This window comes from Lucilia cuprina, chromosome 2 (genome assembly GCF_022045245.1).
Source record: "Lucilia cuprina isolate Lc7/37 chromosome 2, ASM2204524v1, whole genome shotgun sequence".
NCBI classification, from domain to species: Eukaryota; Metazoa; Arthropoda; class Insecta; order Diptera; family Calliphoridae; genus Lucilia; species Lucilia cuprina.
The window spans coordinates 65,205,204-65,219,499 of NC_060950.1; the positions used below are offsets into that span (position 1 = coordinate 65,205,204).

At 33.1% G+C, this 14,296-nt stretch overlaps 2 protein-coding genes across 2 annotated transcripts in view; one reads left to right on the forward strand and one right to left on the reverse strand.

The window, feature by feature from the left end:
* Window positions 1-1,435: 1,435 nt before the first annotated feature.
* On the forward strand, window positions 1,436-6,337 carry LOC111688478 (tenascin). Its single transcript, XM_023450990.2, has 4 exons — window positions 1,436-1,647; window positions 1,724-1,894; window positions 4,114-5,934; window positions 6,002-6,337. Exons 1-4 carry the CDS (start codon window positions 1,568-1,570, stop codon window positions 6,231-6,233), a joined length of 2,304 nt encoding a protein of 767 aa, XP_023306758.2. The 5' UTR covers window positions 1,436-1,567; the 3' UTR covers window positions 6,234-6,337.
* A 2,139-nt stretch (window positions 6,338-8,476) lies between these two features.
* The window catches only part of LOC111688474, a 22,161-nt gene continuing 16,341 nt past the window's right edge, over window positions 8,477-14,296 (reverse strand). The window contains exons 3-4 of the mRNA XM_046956082.1: window positions 9,672-11,465; window positions 8,477-9,596 (exon numbers count right to left, since the gene is read on the reverse strand). Coding sequence (XP_046812038.1) covers window positions 9,205-9,596; window positions 9,672-11,465 — 2,186 coding nt within the window. The 3' untranslated portion in view covers window positions 8,477-9,204. The remainder of the gene's footprint in view (window positions 9,597-9,671; window positions 11,466-14,296) is intronic.

Genomic DNA, 14,296 nt, shown 5'->3' on the forward strand with positions numbered 1-14,296 from the left:
TGTCCATGTAAACCTTGTGCGCAAGGTACAGGCCGCAATTTTCAAGATAATTTGATGAAATTTGGACCAAGCATGTTTTTTGGCACAAGGACGACGCCTATTGAAAATAGTTGAAATCGGTCCATAATTTCACCTAGCCCCCATACAACCGTACCTCCCGATTTGAACCTTTTTTGCTATAATTACGTCAAATATTCTGCTATCTCTCTAAAAATTGGCACAAATAAGTTTTATGTAAGTATAAATGATACTGCAGATTTTCGTAAGGATCGGCCTATATTTGACCCTAGCCCCCATACGAACCCCCCTTCAAAAAATGACTTAAACGTCTAAAATTGACTTTTAACCATTTGTATCGCAATGAAACTCAACAAAACTAACTGTTATTTAGAAATATATCCTTTTCCCAAATGTAGTTCAGTTATAGTTCAGTTGTAGTTAAGTTGTAGTTCAGTTGTAGTTCAGTTGTAGTTCAGTTCTAGTTCAGTTCTAGTTCAGTTCTAGTTCAGTTCTAGTTCAGTTCTAGTTCAGTTCTAGTTCAGTTCTAGTTCAGTTCTAGATCAGTTCTAGTTCAGTTCTAGTTCAGTTCTAGTTCAGTTCTAGTTCAGTTCTAGTTCAGTTCTAGTTCAGTTCTAGTTCAGTTCTAGTTCAGTTCTAGTTCAGTTCTAGTTCAGTTCTAGTTCAGTTCTAGTTTAGTTCCAGTTCAGACTATTTTATAGTCTAGACTATAAAATCGATTTAGATTGGATATATTAAATTGATTTCTAAATCATATTAGTCTCACATGATGAACTTGTACAGAACTCATTCTTATTTTTGAATTAAAAGGATGATTTAACTTTAATTGATTTTATTTTGCGTTCACATTATAATAGCAAACAATTTATTGATTATATGAAAATAAATTATTTATTATTTTTGGTAGCTGCCAGAGTTTATTGACCAATATCGTATAAGAAAAAAAGTGCAGTCAAATTGTTGCCATATATATTTTTTTCTTCCACAGCATACAATTAAGCAATTTGAAAGTAATGCTTCGGTACTGGTACTGGTACCTCAAGAATAATTATTGTTATTTTTTTTTGCTCCTTATAAATATAGAAAAGAAATTTTTATTCTTATCAATTGCATAAAAAGTTCATTGGTTGCTATTTAATATAAACACATTGAGATTGTTTTTTTTTTTTTGCATACATACAAATTAATTAAAAAATATGTAAGTACAAGATCCAATACTAGAGAATCCAAGCAGCAACCCGGCCTGAATTTTGTAAGAAGTTGGGCTGCACATGCAATACATACATGTATTGAAATTCTATATGTATTTTGTATATAATGACGAGAATGGCATAAAATAGATAAGAGGTCTTAATGTAAAAAAAAATTCAAAAACAAAAAGAATTAAACACTGAAGAGTTTGTTAAAAAATCTTAAATTAAAAAATCAATTTGTTGAAGGCTGCACTTAAGAACGGTTGTTTTTAATCGTTTAATTTAAAAGTACAATTAAAATAAAATATTCAAAAAAAATTATAATAAAAATTTAAACAGAAATTCTTAAAATCAAAATGAAGTGTTTAATTTTAATAATTTGCTTAATGTGTGTATTAAACATTGTGGAGGTTATGACCTGCACCGAAAAGATATCGTAAGAATTTTCAAAAAAATTATTAAAAATTTCAAATATTTTTGAAAATTTTTGTGTTTTGTTATTTAAAATTTAGAACTACAAAATATCGTGTTTCATTGGTTACTATGCGTAAATATCCTGAATCTGGTTTCTCTTGTTCAAGTTTTGAATGTCATAATCCTTTGGTCCTGAGACCGATACGTGAAACTTATACCGATATACAGGAAGTATGCTGTGAGGGTTATAAAGAAGATGCTAAATCGGGGTAAGTTGAAAAAAAAACTATTTTTTGTAAAGTTTCCTTAAGGCGAAAGAAAAGTAAGAATTTTATATGGAAATCAAAGATTTTTGAAATCGTGTCTTAATGTGGATAGGAAATACATTTTATTCTGAGAGTACAATGATTTTGTTATTCGATTTAGAACATGTCAAAGTTTTGAACGAGATCATCTAGACATGTCCCTCCATCCGCCTAAATGATCAGAAGTTATATTGTTCACTTTTTTTCCTTCTGGGTTCCAACATTAAGACTTTCTAGCATTTTAACTTCTTTTTAGATGACATATGAATGGACAGACATTTTGTACATTTTTCTTGTTTCACAAATTTTTGCACTTTCAAAACCAATATATTTCTTTTAACGTGGATCCGCTCCTGCCTTAAGGCGACAAAAAAGTAAGAATTTTATGTGAAAACTAAAGACTTTTGAAATCGTGTCTCAATGTAGAAAGATTCGATTTAGACGTGTGAAAATTTTGAACAAGATGATCCAGCCATGTCCGTTCGTCCGCCTATTGAAAGCACGAAACAATGATCCGTAAGGAAAGAACTAAGAAGTTTTTCTTGGAAATAACGAAAACTTGTAAGTCTCTTATACATCTTAGCAAGTCCAAGTGTCAGCTTGTTGTCTGTCAATTTCCATGTTTGACTACATATATGTCCCTTGAAATCACGATAGTTTTCATGCGAGACATTACTTTTATTGAAACAGCTAGAAGATATATTAATTTAGGATTTAATAGATCCCATGCATCTCTAAATACTAAATCATGCAGTCATGCCCATTGTTTTTCAATCCCTCTCTACGTATGTCCCTTGAAATCGGAATAGTGTCGCATCGAAAAACTACTTTTATTGAAACGGTTAGTTTTTGATGTTGAAAACGTGATATATTGCTTTAAGATTTAATAGACCCCACATATCTCTAAATACTAAAGCAGGCAGTCATGCCCATTGTTTTTCAACCCCTCTCTAGTATTTTCACATATTTGTTTATAAATCTACATATCTCCCTCTACGTTTGTATGATGTAATCATGAAAGTGTCCACACATATCTAAATACTAAAACATTCAATCATGTCCTTTGTTTTTGAACCCCTCTCTATGTCTTGCCACATGTTGGTTTCCCTATCTACATATTCCTCTCTACGTTTGTCTGATGAAATAATGAAAGTGTCCAATGAAAAGCAGCCAAAGACCTGAAATATCTCTTGATAAAGATGCTAGTTAGGTGTTGAAAACGATTTAATTGTCTTATCGTAATGCTCCTAGAAGTTGGTGTCCTTCTCACAACTTGCTGGAAAAATAAACTGGTTATGATTGAAAGTATCATCGATTTTGGAATTATATGACGAGGAAGAGAGGTGCTGACAGTAGCTCTAGTCTACCGGGACCATAAACTGATGTTGATCAAATCTATCCTCGATCTTTTCTCGAAATGATTTGACATGGGGTCCAACCAGAGTACCACATAACTCGGTAGCACGGGAACCGCTAGCCCGCAGGCTAGAGTTTCGGACTTTGTCTTATCCGAGACTCTATGATGGAATGTATCATCGATCTTGGGATGATTTGATGGGCAAAAGAGGTGCACCAATAGCTCTAGTCTGCCGGGACTATAAACTGGTGTTGATTAAAGGTATCCACGATGTTTTCTTGAAATGATTTGGTATAGGGTCAAACCAGGGTACCACATAGTTCGGTAGCACGGGAACCGCTAGCCCACAGGCTAGAGTTTCGTACTTTGAGGACTGAGAGGTCCCAAATTCATGTCGGTCAATAATTAAGTCAATAATTAAGTATAAGTTTGGTGATGTTGACAAAACAACAGATAACCCACAGAGGAGTGACTGTAGATCTAAGCGTTAGATATGAGTTGGTATTAGGAGCATACGACACAGGATGAAAGTAGGGCTGCACGAAGAGTGCCGGATGTTGTTCTCTACGGGTGTGTTGAATAAAAAAGTAATGAATATAGGAAAGAAAATTAGACTCAGTACTTGTTTCAATTTGTTATTGATATTTGTTGACCTATTCTCACCTATTCTCTTACAGGAGTAAACTGAGCATTTCCCGATAACGAGATACAATATCGAAAAATTGCCAAAATATTCTTAATTTCTGATTTTTTTCATTTCTTTGCTATTTTTCAGTGTAAAAAATCATTTTTAATGCAAAACTTTTCCATTTCTTTTCACATCCAGCGAATGTCTACCCTCGTGTGTGGACTGTAAGAAAGGTAAATGTATACGACCCAATATTTGCCTATGTGAACATGGCTATCAAAACTATAAAAATTCCACCATTTGTGAACCTCTATGCCTGGAAACTTGCGTAAATGGTAAGTGTACTGGTCCCGAAGAATGTACCTGTAATGAGGGTTTCACTCTGGTGGAGGGCAGTAAAACCGAATGTCAAGCCACTTGCAAAGATGTTGATTGCTCGAATGGACGTTGCGATAATAACAATAAATGTACTTGCAACTTTGGTTATACACTCAATGAGACGCTCAAACGTTGTGTGCCGCTGTGCGAGGAACCCTGTGAGAATGGAGTGTGCAGTAAACCCAATCAATGTACCTGTAATCCGGGTTATGTTTTAAGTTTGGGAACGATAAGTAAATGTGAGCCAGTGTGTTCGAGTGGCTGTTTAAATGGTGTATGTCAAGAGCCCGAGGTGTGTTCTTGCAAAGAGGGTTATGCAAATTTTGGAGGTATAAGTTCGCAGGCCTGTATGCCGATTTGTAAGGAAAAGTGTGTTAATGCCTTCTGTACGGCACCTAATCAATGTACCTGTTTTGAGGGTCATGCCATGCGTAATGGTTCGAGGGTATGGTGTGAACCGACTTGCGAGAAAGATTGTGAAAATGGTTTCTGTAGCGAGCCGGGTAAGTGTGAGTGTCATGAGGGTTATGAGAAAACCGATGCTCATCACTGTTCACCGATCTGTAAAGAGGAGTGTGTTAATGGTTATTGCTCTGCCCCGGATACTTGCACCTGTAATAAGGGTTATGTGTATACGGATACTAAGGAAAAGATTTGTGAACCTTATTGCCCTAAAGGCTGTAAAAATGGTAATTGTACTGCGCCTGGCATATGCACCTGTAATGCAGGTTATCAGTCTTTGCTGTTCTTTCACTGCATACCGATTTGCACTAAACCCTGTTTACATGGCACCTGCACAGCACCCGATACCTGTCGTTGTTACATGGGCTATAAACCCAATGACAAATATCCCAATCAATGTGAACCAGTGTGCAATTTCGATTGTGGTCATGGCAAATGTATAGCACCCGGCATTTGTAGTTGTGATCCGGGTTATGAAAAGAAATGGTTAACGGGCAAATGTGAGCCTCACTGTCCTCAGAAGTGTATAAATAGTGTGTGTTCGGCGGGTGGAGTGTGTCGCTGTTATGAGGGTCATCGTTTGAGAGAAGGTTCTAATAGTATTTGTGATCCAGTCTGCTTACCCACTTGCATCAATAGCAACTGTGTAGAGCCCAATACCTGTGAATGCTGGGATGGTTTTGAGGATACAAAATATTTTAATCTATGTGTGGCACGCTGTAGGCCCACCTGTGAAAATGGCAAATGTATGGCACCCAATAAGTGTCAATGCAATGAGGGATATCGTGTTACAAATGCCTCATTACCGAACAGTTGCCAGCCCATCTGTAAAGAGACCTGCATCAATGCCGAATGTCGCAAACCCAATAAATGTGAATGTCTAGAAGGTTATCGTTTCCTAACGAATAGTACGGTCGAATGTGCTCCCATCTGTGAGCAATCATGTGAACATGGACAATGTGTGGCACCGAATTTGTGTAGCTGTGAAAAGGGTTTCATATCACGTATAAATCCCGATACTGGTCTAACCGAATGCGTAGGCTATTGCAATGAATGGAATTGTCGTAATGGCTCGTGTGTTACCTCGACACTTTGTCAATGTGCCGACGGTTGGATTTATGATGCCTTAAGAGGTGTTTGTATGTTGGATGACGTGTCGAAAGAGAAAATATATATAAGGTAAGTCAAAGTCCAATAGGTTTATGAATTATCTAAAGCTTAAAATTTTGTTGCTTTCTATACTTAGTGGTGCTCCCGTTTCACGTTGGACCATTGCTACCATAGCTATTATACTTTTCTCTGTGTGTGTTTTAGCTCTCATTGTTATCTTTCGTGAAATAGCAAGACGAAGAATTAATGATAAACAACAAGTGCGTCTTATAGAGAATCCTTCTTTTGGTGTACTCATGCCTAATGATCGTTGCTGTAACGATGAGGAGGAGGAAGAGACAGATACCACTCAAGAGTTAAGCAGTTAATTTGTGATTAAAACTTTAAGTTTTTCTTTCTTTTGCTTACGAATTTCTTTTCATTATTAAGTTTATTGGTATTTTTTTTTTTTTTTGTTTTAAATATATAATTTCCAAATTTCTTTTAATTTTAAATTTTACATAAAATTATTATTATTTTTTATCATCATTTATCACTGTTATATTTTATACAAATTTTTCTTAATTTTTTTTTCTTAATTTCATTAGTTTTACATAAATATTAGATTTTATAATTAATTTATACTTTAAGTATGTGTTTTTTTTTATAATTTTTTTTTAACTTTTTTCTTTATATAAACTTGTGTATGTATGTGTGTTTTATTTTTAAATAATTTAATATCTAAAATTTATTTTTCTAAATAATAAATAAAATGCTTTGCATTAAATTAATTATAATACTATTTGTTTATATAATTTTTTAAATATTTTTCTTTTATATAATATATAAATTATTTTATAGCTAGAAAAAACTGTACAATAAAATTGACTATAATATGGGGAAAAAAGGGGGATTGTTGCCAGGGGAAGTTTGAAATAAGCGTTTTTTGTAAGATATTAATTGATTTTAATAACAGATCTCTTACAATAGGTTATAAAATTTCAATTTTAATCAAATTTTAGCGAAAAATTTAAATTCCCAAAATTTTTTTAAAAATCCCTCTAAACTTAATAAAACTCCAAAAAATTTCTATTAAACTTAAAAACATTTCATAATTTCATCAAACATAAGGAATTTAACACAAATTCTAAATTCCCACAAAGTATTTGAAAATTACCAAAATTTTTCTTAAAATCCCTCTAAAACAGATTACTCGGGAAGTCTGATAAAATCAACATAAACAAAAACTTAAAGAAGTGCTTTTTTAATTAAAAAATTGTTTTAATTACAATTCGAATGAAAAATTTAAATTCCCTATTTTTTTTTTTTAAATCCCTTCAAAATGGATTGCCCGGGAAATCCCAAAAAAAACTTAATAAAACTTCTAAAAATTATTATTAAACACATAAGCATTTCATAATTTCAACAAATATAAGAAATTTAACAAAAAATTTTGAATTCCCAAAAAGTATTCGGAAATTCCCTTCATTAGGAATATTGAAATTTTTTTAAAATACTTAAAGAACTGCTTTTTAACACTAAAAAATAGTTTTAAATAAAATTTCAGAAAAAAATTTAAATTCCCAAAAAAATTTTAAAAATTTCTACAAAATGGATTACCCGGGAAATCCGATAAACTTAACAAAACTTTTAAAAATGTTTATTCAACACATAAGCATTTGAAATTTCAACAAAAATAAGAATTTTAATACAAATTTTGAATTCCCAAAAAATATTTAAAAAAATCCCCATTTTTAACAAATTTCAGAGAAAAATTTAAATTTCCAGTTTTATTAAATCCCTCCAAAACTGTTTACTAAGAAAAATCTGATTAAATCAACAAAAACTTAAAAAAATTATAAAACACCTACGTATTTCATAACTTCAATAAATATACGAAATTAAACAAAAATTTTGAATTCCCAAAAAGTATTCAAAAATTACGAATTTGAGAAATTTTCTTCAAATGTATAAAGATATGTTAAAAAAGTTAGAAAATTAAGTTTTTATTAAAATTTTTATGAAAATTTTTAAATTCCCAAAAACTTTATGAAAATTTCCTTTAAATTTATTACCGGGGAAGTACGATAACACTAACAAAAAACACAAAATTTGTTGTTAAACACACAAGTACTAAATAATTTTTCAAAATAAACGAAATTTAACAAACATTTTGAATTCCCAAAAGGTATTCGAGAAACTCCCCTTATTAGGAATCTAAGAAATTATGTAGAAAATCTTTAAGGAAAAGTTTATAAAAGTGTAGAATTAAGTTTTAACTAAAATTTTAAAGAAAAAATTTAAATTCCCAACAACTTTTTGAATATTCCCTTAAAATTTATTACCAGGAAGTATGATAATATTAATACAAAATGCAAAATTTGTTATTATACACACAAGCACTTAATGATTTTTCAAAATATATAAAATTTAGAAAAAATTGCAAATTCCCAAAAAGTATTTTGAAAATTCCCCTTTTTTAGGAATCTGTGAAATTATCCCGGGAAGAAATTCAATAATATCGAAAAATTTGCCATTAAACAAATAAATACTAAATAAATCAGCAAAATATTAGAATATTTTCCAAAAAATTTTAAATTCCCAAAAAGTTTTTTAAAAATTCCCCACTTTTTAGGAAAATGAAAAAAGGGCAATTTACAAATAAATAATCATAAAAAATCAAATTTTGTGGCTGAAAAAGAATAATATTAAAGACTGCTTATAAATTTGATAAAACTATAAATTTTATTTGAATTCCGAAAAAGTTTTTCAAAATCCCTTTTTAAAGGATTTCAAAAGATTAACTCAAAAAATGAAGCAAATGAAAAAAAAGTGTTATATAAAAGTGTTTAATTAATAAAATACTGTTTAAATTGAATTCCCAAAAACCTTTTAAATTTACATTCCCAAAAACTGTTTGAAAAAAATCCCCAATTCAGGAATTTGGGGGAAAAACTACAAGTTTTATACAAAAATGTTGACAGATTAGATAAATAACGCTTAACTATTGTTTGCAATTTAAAAAATTCATAAATTTGTTAATTCCCAAAAACTTTTCAAAAATCCCCGATTTAGGAATTCTGGGTAAAAAACTAAATTCCAGAAAAAAATTAAATTTTCATAAAAATTTTACAAAATGGTTTAAAATTTATGAAATTTTATTTAAATGATTTAACGAAAAACTAAATTTTCAAATTCCCCCTCATATTCTTCAACAATCCCTTTCCTTCGCTTTCCTATTTTTACTTAAACTAATATATATGCATGCCTTTTCTAAATAATCTCCTAAAGAAAAGCTTCCTTCATGTGGTTAGCTTTCGATAACTTAAAAAATATTGTCCTTTGTTTTTGCCTCACGTATCATGGTGGTTTATCTTGAGGTCGTGGCAGTGTTTCAGGCGGTTGTTGTTGTTGTTGCGTTTCTTGTTTGGTTTGAGCTAATGCTTGTGGGTTGTTGTTGCTGGTGTTGGTGTTTGTGGGTGTGGCAGTTGAGGTATTTATTGCACAGGATTTGCCAGTCTGAGGTGTATTTTGTAAATTATTATAAAGACCTGTTATACTGGACATTAAACCAGAATCACCATCTTCCAAAATCACCGAACTATCGGCCGCTGAGGGTATGGTGGGTAGAAAGCGTACACCCAAACGAGGTGGTGAAGTGTCTTCTTCCTCTTGTACGGCTTCCTGGCGCACCAAACGAGGTTTGGGTAGTGTAGAGGCAAATTGGGGATGGGGTATTTTGTTACTATGGGCTAAAGATAGAAAGAGGGAGAGAAAGAAAGACATTTACTTTCAATTTTATCCAAACAAAACATTGTCCTACTTACTAATAATGGATGGCAAGGGTGTAGTACTTCCAGCACTTGATCTAGATAATCGAAATGTTGAAGTACTCGCTGTGGTGGCCGAAGCCGAGGAGTCATTACGTGATGAAGATAAATTTGAGTCTTGTGATGTTTTTCTTGTTATCAGCCAGGCAGAGTGCCTTCTTCTATTGGGATCCATCATTTTCATGGGTATGGCACAAGTATGACCATGTGCATGTCCTGTTAAATGATTACCAGTGGGATTACCATTACGCCAACTTGACGAACGTGAAGAACAGAAATTTTCACTTGATATAGAACCGGCTCGAGTTTGTTTCTTCTGTTTGATTTCAGAAAATTGATACTGATAAGGATCATTTTTATTGCTTCTCGATACTCTACTCCTTCGGCCATCCAAACGTTGAGGTTGATTTCTTTCACAGCAGGCTACACAGCAAGTGCAATGCGTCCATAACCTCTGCCAAGTGCGTGACCAAATGGAGCCTTCTTTCTCCTGTATTTTATGCCAGTTAGGCATTTCACTAGGCATCATACGTAAACATCTACAACCTGGTGGATGTACGGCTGGCAACAAGGGTGGCAGTTCCTTTGGTAGTCGCTCTGCGCCCACACCTCTTCTGGCCATAGCTCCCGCTCCTCTAGTAACTCTTGTCTCTTCGAAATGTTTGCACAAATTTACGCAATCCTTTTTAAATTGTTTAGTCATGATGGCATATAGAAACGGGTTACAGCAGGAGTTCAAAGGTAATATAAACACCGTAAATATTTTAGCCTGTTCCAGAGAAATCAATTGTAAACCAAAAATAGCGGTTATAGAGAAAAACGCTATGGGAGACCAGCATAAAAAATCCGTAAATACCAACAAGGCCATACGTTTGGCTATTCTAGAGTCATTAGTATTCCAGGCTTGTGAACCTCTTATAGCCCAATACATCTTCAAATAACAGCCCATAAGCGTCAGAAAGGCACAACCATTTATAATCATCAGAGCTATAACATAAGACAGACTCGCTATGCCCGTAGTGGTCTCAAACGGTAAACATACGGCAAATTTTCGGTAATCGGAAATACCCACCAGGGGTAACATGGCCATGATTAAGGCAAAAGACCAACCCACTACCATTATATAGGCAGCCTGTTTCAACGATAAACGCTTATTCAAATGAATGGCATGTGTTATGGCATAATTGCGTTCCAGTGTAATCACCGCCAATGTATACACCGACAACTCTGAAGATAAGACCGCCAAAAAGCCTGCTATCTGACACATTACAGACATTTGCCAGGGTATAGCAAACATTCTAAATTCACCCAGCGTAGATGCATCCACTATGGCTAAAATACCCAGATAAATACCCATAAAGAAATCCGCCGCTGCCAAATTGCACACCAAAAATCGTGGCACATCCATTTTGGATCTTGAAAATATCAAAACAAACACCACGGTACCATTTCCCAACAAAGCCAATAGAAACACCACCCATACACCACACCGCAGAGTCCACCAATCAAATAAATCGGCACAGGGTAGGAAGGGTCCTGGCATTGGCAAACATTGTATACTTCCCGGTGTGTGCTCAGAGCCTATAGTGGCAAACAGACCGCCACCACCAAATGAACCAGCAAATGTTGGAGCAGTACCTGTTGGTGTATTGCCGCCAGTGCCCGTGGCAACAGCATCTTCATCGAAATATTCCTCCATATAGGTAGGTATATTGCCGGGATAGGTAAAGTCTTGTCCGAAGTTATCCCAAATATCATGCATTTGAGTGCCAAATTTTTTACTCAGATTGTCTGAAATAATAGAAAAAAAAACAAAATAATTAACTGAACTAGAACTGAACTAGAACTGAACTAGAACTAAACTAGAACTGAACTAGAACTGAACTAGAACTGAACTAGAACTGAACTAGAACTGAACTAGAACTGAACTAGAACTGAACTAGAACTGAACTAGAACTGAACTAGAACTGAACTAGAACTGAACTAGAACTGAACTAGAACTGAACTAGAACTGAACTAGAACTGAACTAGAACTGAACTAGAACTGAACTAGAACTGAACCAGAACTAAACTAAACTAGAACTAAACTTGAATTGAACTTGAACTGAACGATGTTCAATATAAGTGCATATTCATTCGACGATCAAATACTGAATGAATATTGAAAATATGGAATCAAAAATTAAACCTAAAATTACAACATTATAATCTAACCCAGGAAACTGATTCACCGCCAGAAGCAATTGCTTCAAGATTGCACTTATAACATTGCATTAAATGGTTTCCTCCTAAAATTTGCTAAAAAAATTTTTAAACCTTTTCTTTAGTTCTGTTCAAAATATTTATCGTGTTAAAGAGAAATTGCATCAGCCAAATTTGATTTTTGTTTTACAAAGTTTCATATTTGATAGTTGAACCAATTTTTTTTTAATTTGTGTGCAAAAAAAACTTATATAATACAAAAAATTAAACATGTGCAAGATTTTTGATTTTTTTAAATACTTATCACCATGACTTTCTTTGTTTTAATAAAAGGCTTTTTAACTAAAGTAGTTCAATAACTTTTGTATGGTACTAAGTTACGGAATCATTATAGTTCCATGTGACTTACGCCCTAATGACAACAATGGGTTTTTCTCAAGCCCAGCTGTGTTTTATGTATTTAATTCATCTTTATGTATTTTAAGACAATGAACTAAATGAGTTTGTAAGTATTAAGAAAAAACAAAATAAATCAAGTTCAAGTTTTCCTTTTTTAAATTTTGTTTGAGAGATAAGGATTGTGTATTTTAAACAAGTCATTGCTGTAAAGACAAGAAGAAAAAATAATTAATATATATTTTTTATTTTTCTTTCTTTAAGCTCTGCCACCAGTAACCGCTTGCGTTGGATAAATGACACTGACCTACCGAAGAACCTACAAACTTTAGATCTTCGTGCCAATCCCATTGCCCAAATAGTGCCGGGGGCCTTAAGGGGCATGACAAAATTAAGAAAACTGTAAGTATGATTTAAGATTTATTTGGTTTGATGGATATAAAGATTCAATTACCCAAAACAAGAACTCACAACTGATTAATTAATCTTCAACTGGACTAAGACTGAACAATAATTGAACTAGAAGTGAATAAGAACTGAACTAGAACTGAGCTAGTACTGAACTAAAACTGAACTAGAACTGAACTTGAATCAACTAGAACTGAACTAGAACTGAACTACTTAATACTGAACTAGAACTGAACTACTTAATACTGAACTAGAACTGAACTAGAACTGAACTAGTACTGAACTAGAACTGAACTAGAACTGAACTAGAACTGAACTAGAACTGAACTAGAACTGAACTAGAACTGAACTAGAACTGAACTAGAACTGAACTAGAACTGAACTAGAACTGAACTAGAACTGAACTAGAACTGAACTAGAACTGAACTAGAACTGAACTAGAACTGAACTAGAATTGAACTAGAACTGAACTGGAACTGAACTAGAACTGAAATAGAACATTAATTTCATTTTCATTTTTTATTACAGCATATTGTCGGACGTAAGATTTTTAAAAAACTTTCCGGATTTAGAAGGCTGCTATGCTTTGGAAATCTTAAAATTAGACCGGGCAGGCATTCATGAAGTACCTGCAAATTTATGCCGACAAGCACCAAGACTGAGAAGTTTGTAAGTTGAAACATATCGTAATTTTAAAGATCATTTAAATTTAATTTTTTTCTTCCGAAAAAAATTTTAGAGAGCTAAAAACCAATTCCATACAGCACATTCCCATTTTAGCTAATTGCCGAGAACTAAGACTGTTGTAAGTAACCAAGATATTACATTAGAAAAATATGTATTTTTATTATAAAATTTTCTCTAGAGACTTATCAAGCAACTTAATAGAAGATTTAAAAGGACGTCCATTCCATGGTTTAAAACAATTACACGATTTACTTTTATCTTATAATCGTATACAAACAATACCTCAGGATGCTTTTCAAGGCATTGCCAAATTACAATTATTGTAAGTTGTGTGTAAAATTAAATTTCTTAGAACAAGAAAATTAAACAAATTCATTTCCTTTCAAGAGATTTAGAAGGTAATCAAATTTCTTTTATACACAAAGACGCCTTTCTGCCATTTACTTCCCTAGAGGATTTAAATTTAGGCAATAATATATTTCCTGAATTGCCCTCAAACGGTTTGCAGCGCCTGTTGCATTTGAAGACATTCAACAATCCCAAGTTGCGTGACTTCCCCACACCGGATACATTTCCCCGCATACAAACTCTGATTTTATCATATGCTTATCACTGCTGTCCCTTTATACCACTGGTTGCAATGTCGGCAAGTAAAAAACCACCATTGGTACAGGAAGCTGTACTATTTCCTTCGGATGCTGAGTTTGATATGAGTTTGTGGAATAATAGTATGATGGATATTTGGCCGCAATTGCGTAAGTTTAAACAAGAAATTAACTGTTGTGAAAACTGTACGAACTTTTAAAGGATAATTAAGTCCTTTTCTAGTTCAGTTCTAGTTCAGTTCTAGTTCAGTTCTAGTTAAGTTCTAGTTCAGTTCTAGTTCAGTTCTAGTTCAGTTCTAGTTCAGTTCTAGTTCAGTTCTAGTT

Bases quoted from the DNA above. Each gene is read 5' to 3' on its own strand.
- LOC111688478 (XM_023450990.2), top strand. From the start codon at position 1,568: ATGAAGTGTTTAATTTTAATAATTTGCTTAATGTGTGTATTAAACATT. The intron at 1,895-4,113 runs GTAAGTTGAAAA...TTTCACATCCAG, and splicing joins AAAGAAGATGCTAAATCGGG to CGAATGTCTACCCTCGTGTG. The intron at 5,935-6,001 runs GTAAGTCAAAGT...TTCTATACTTAG, and splicing joins AAAGAGAAAATATATATAAG to TGGTGCTCCCGTTTCACGTT.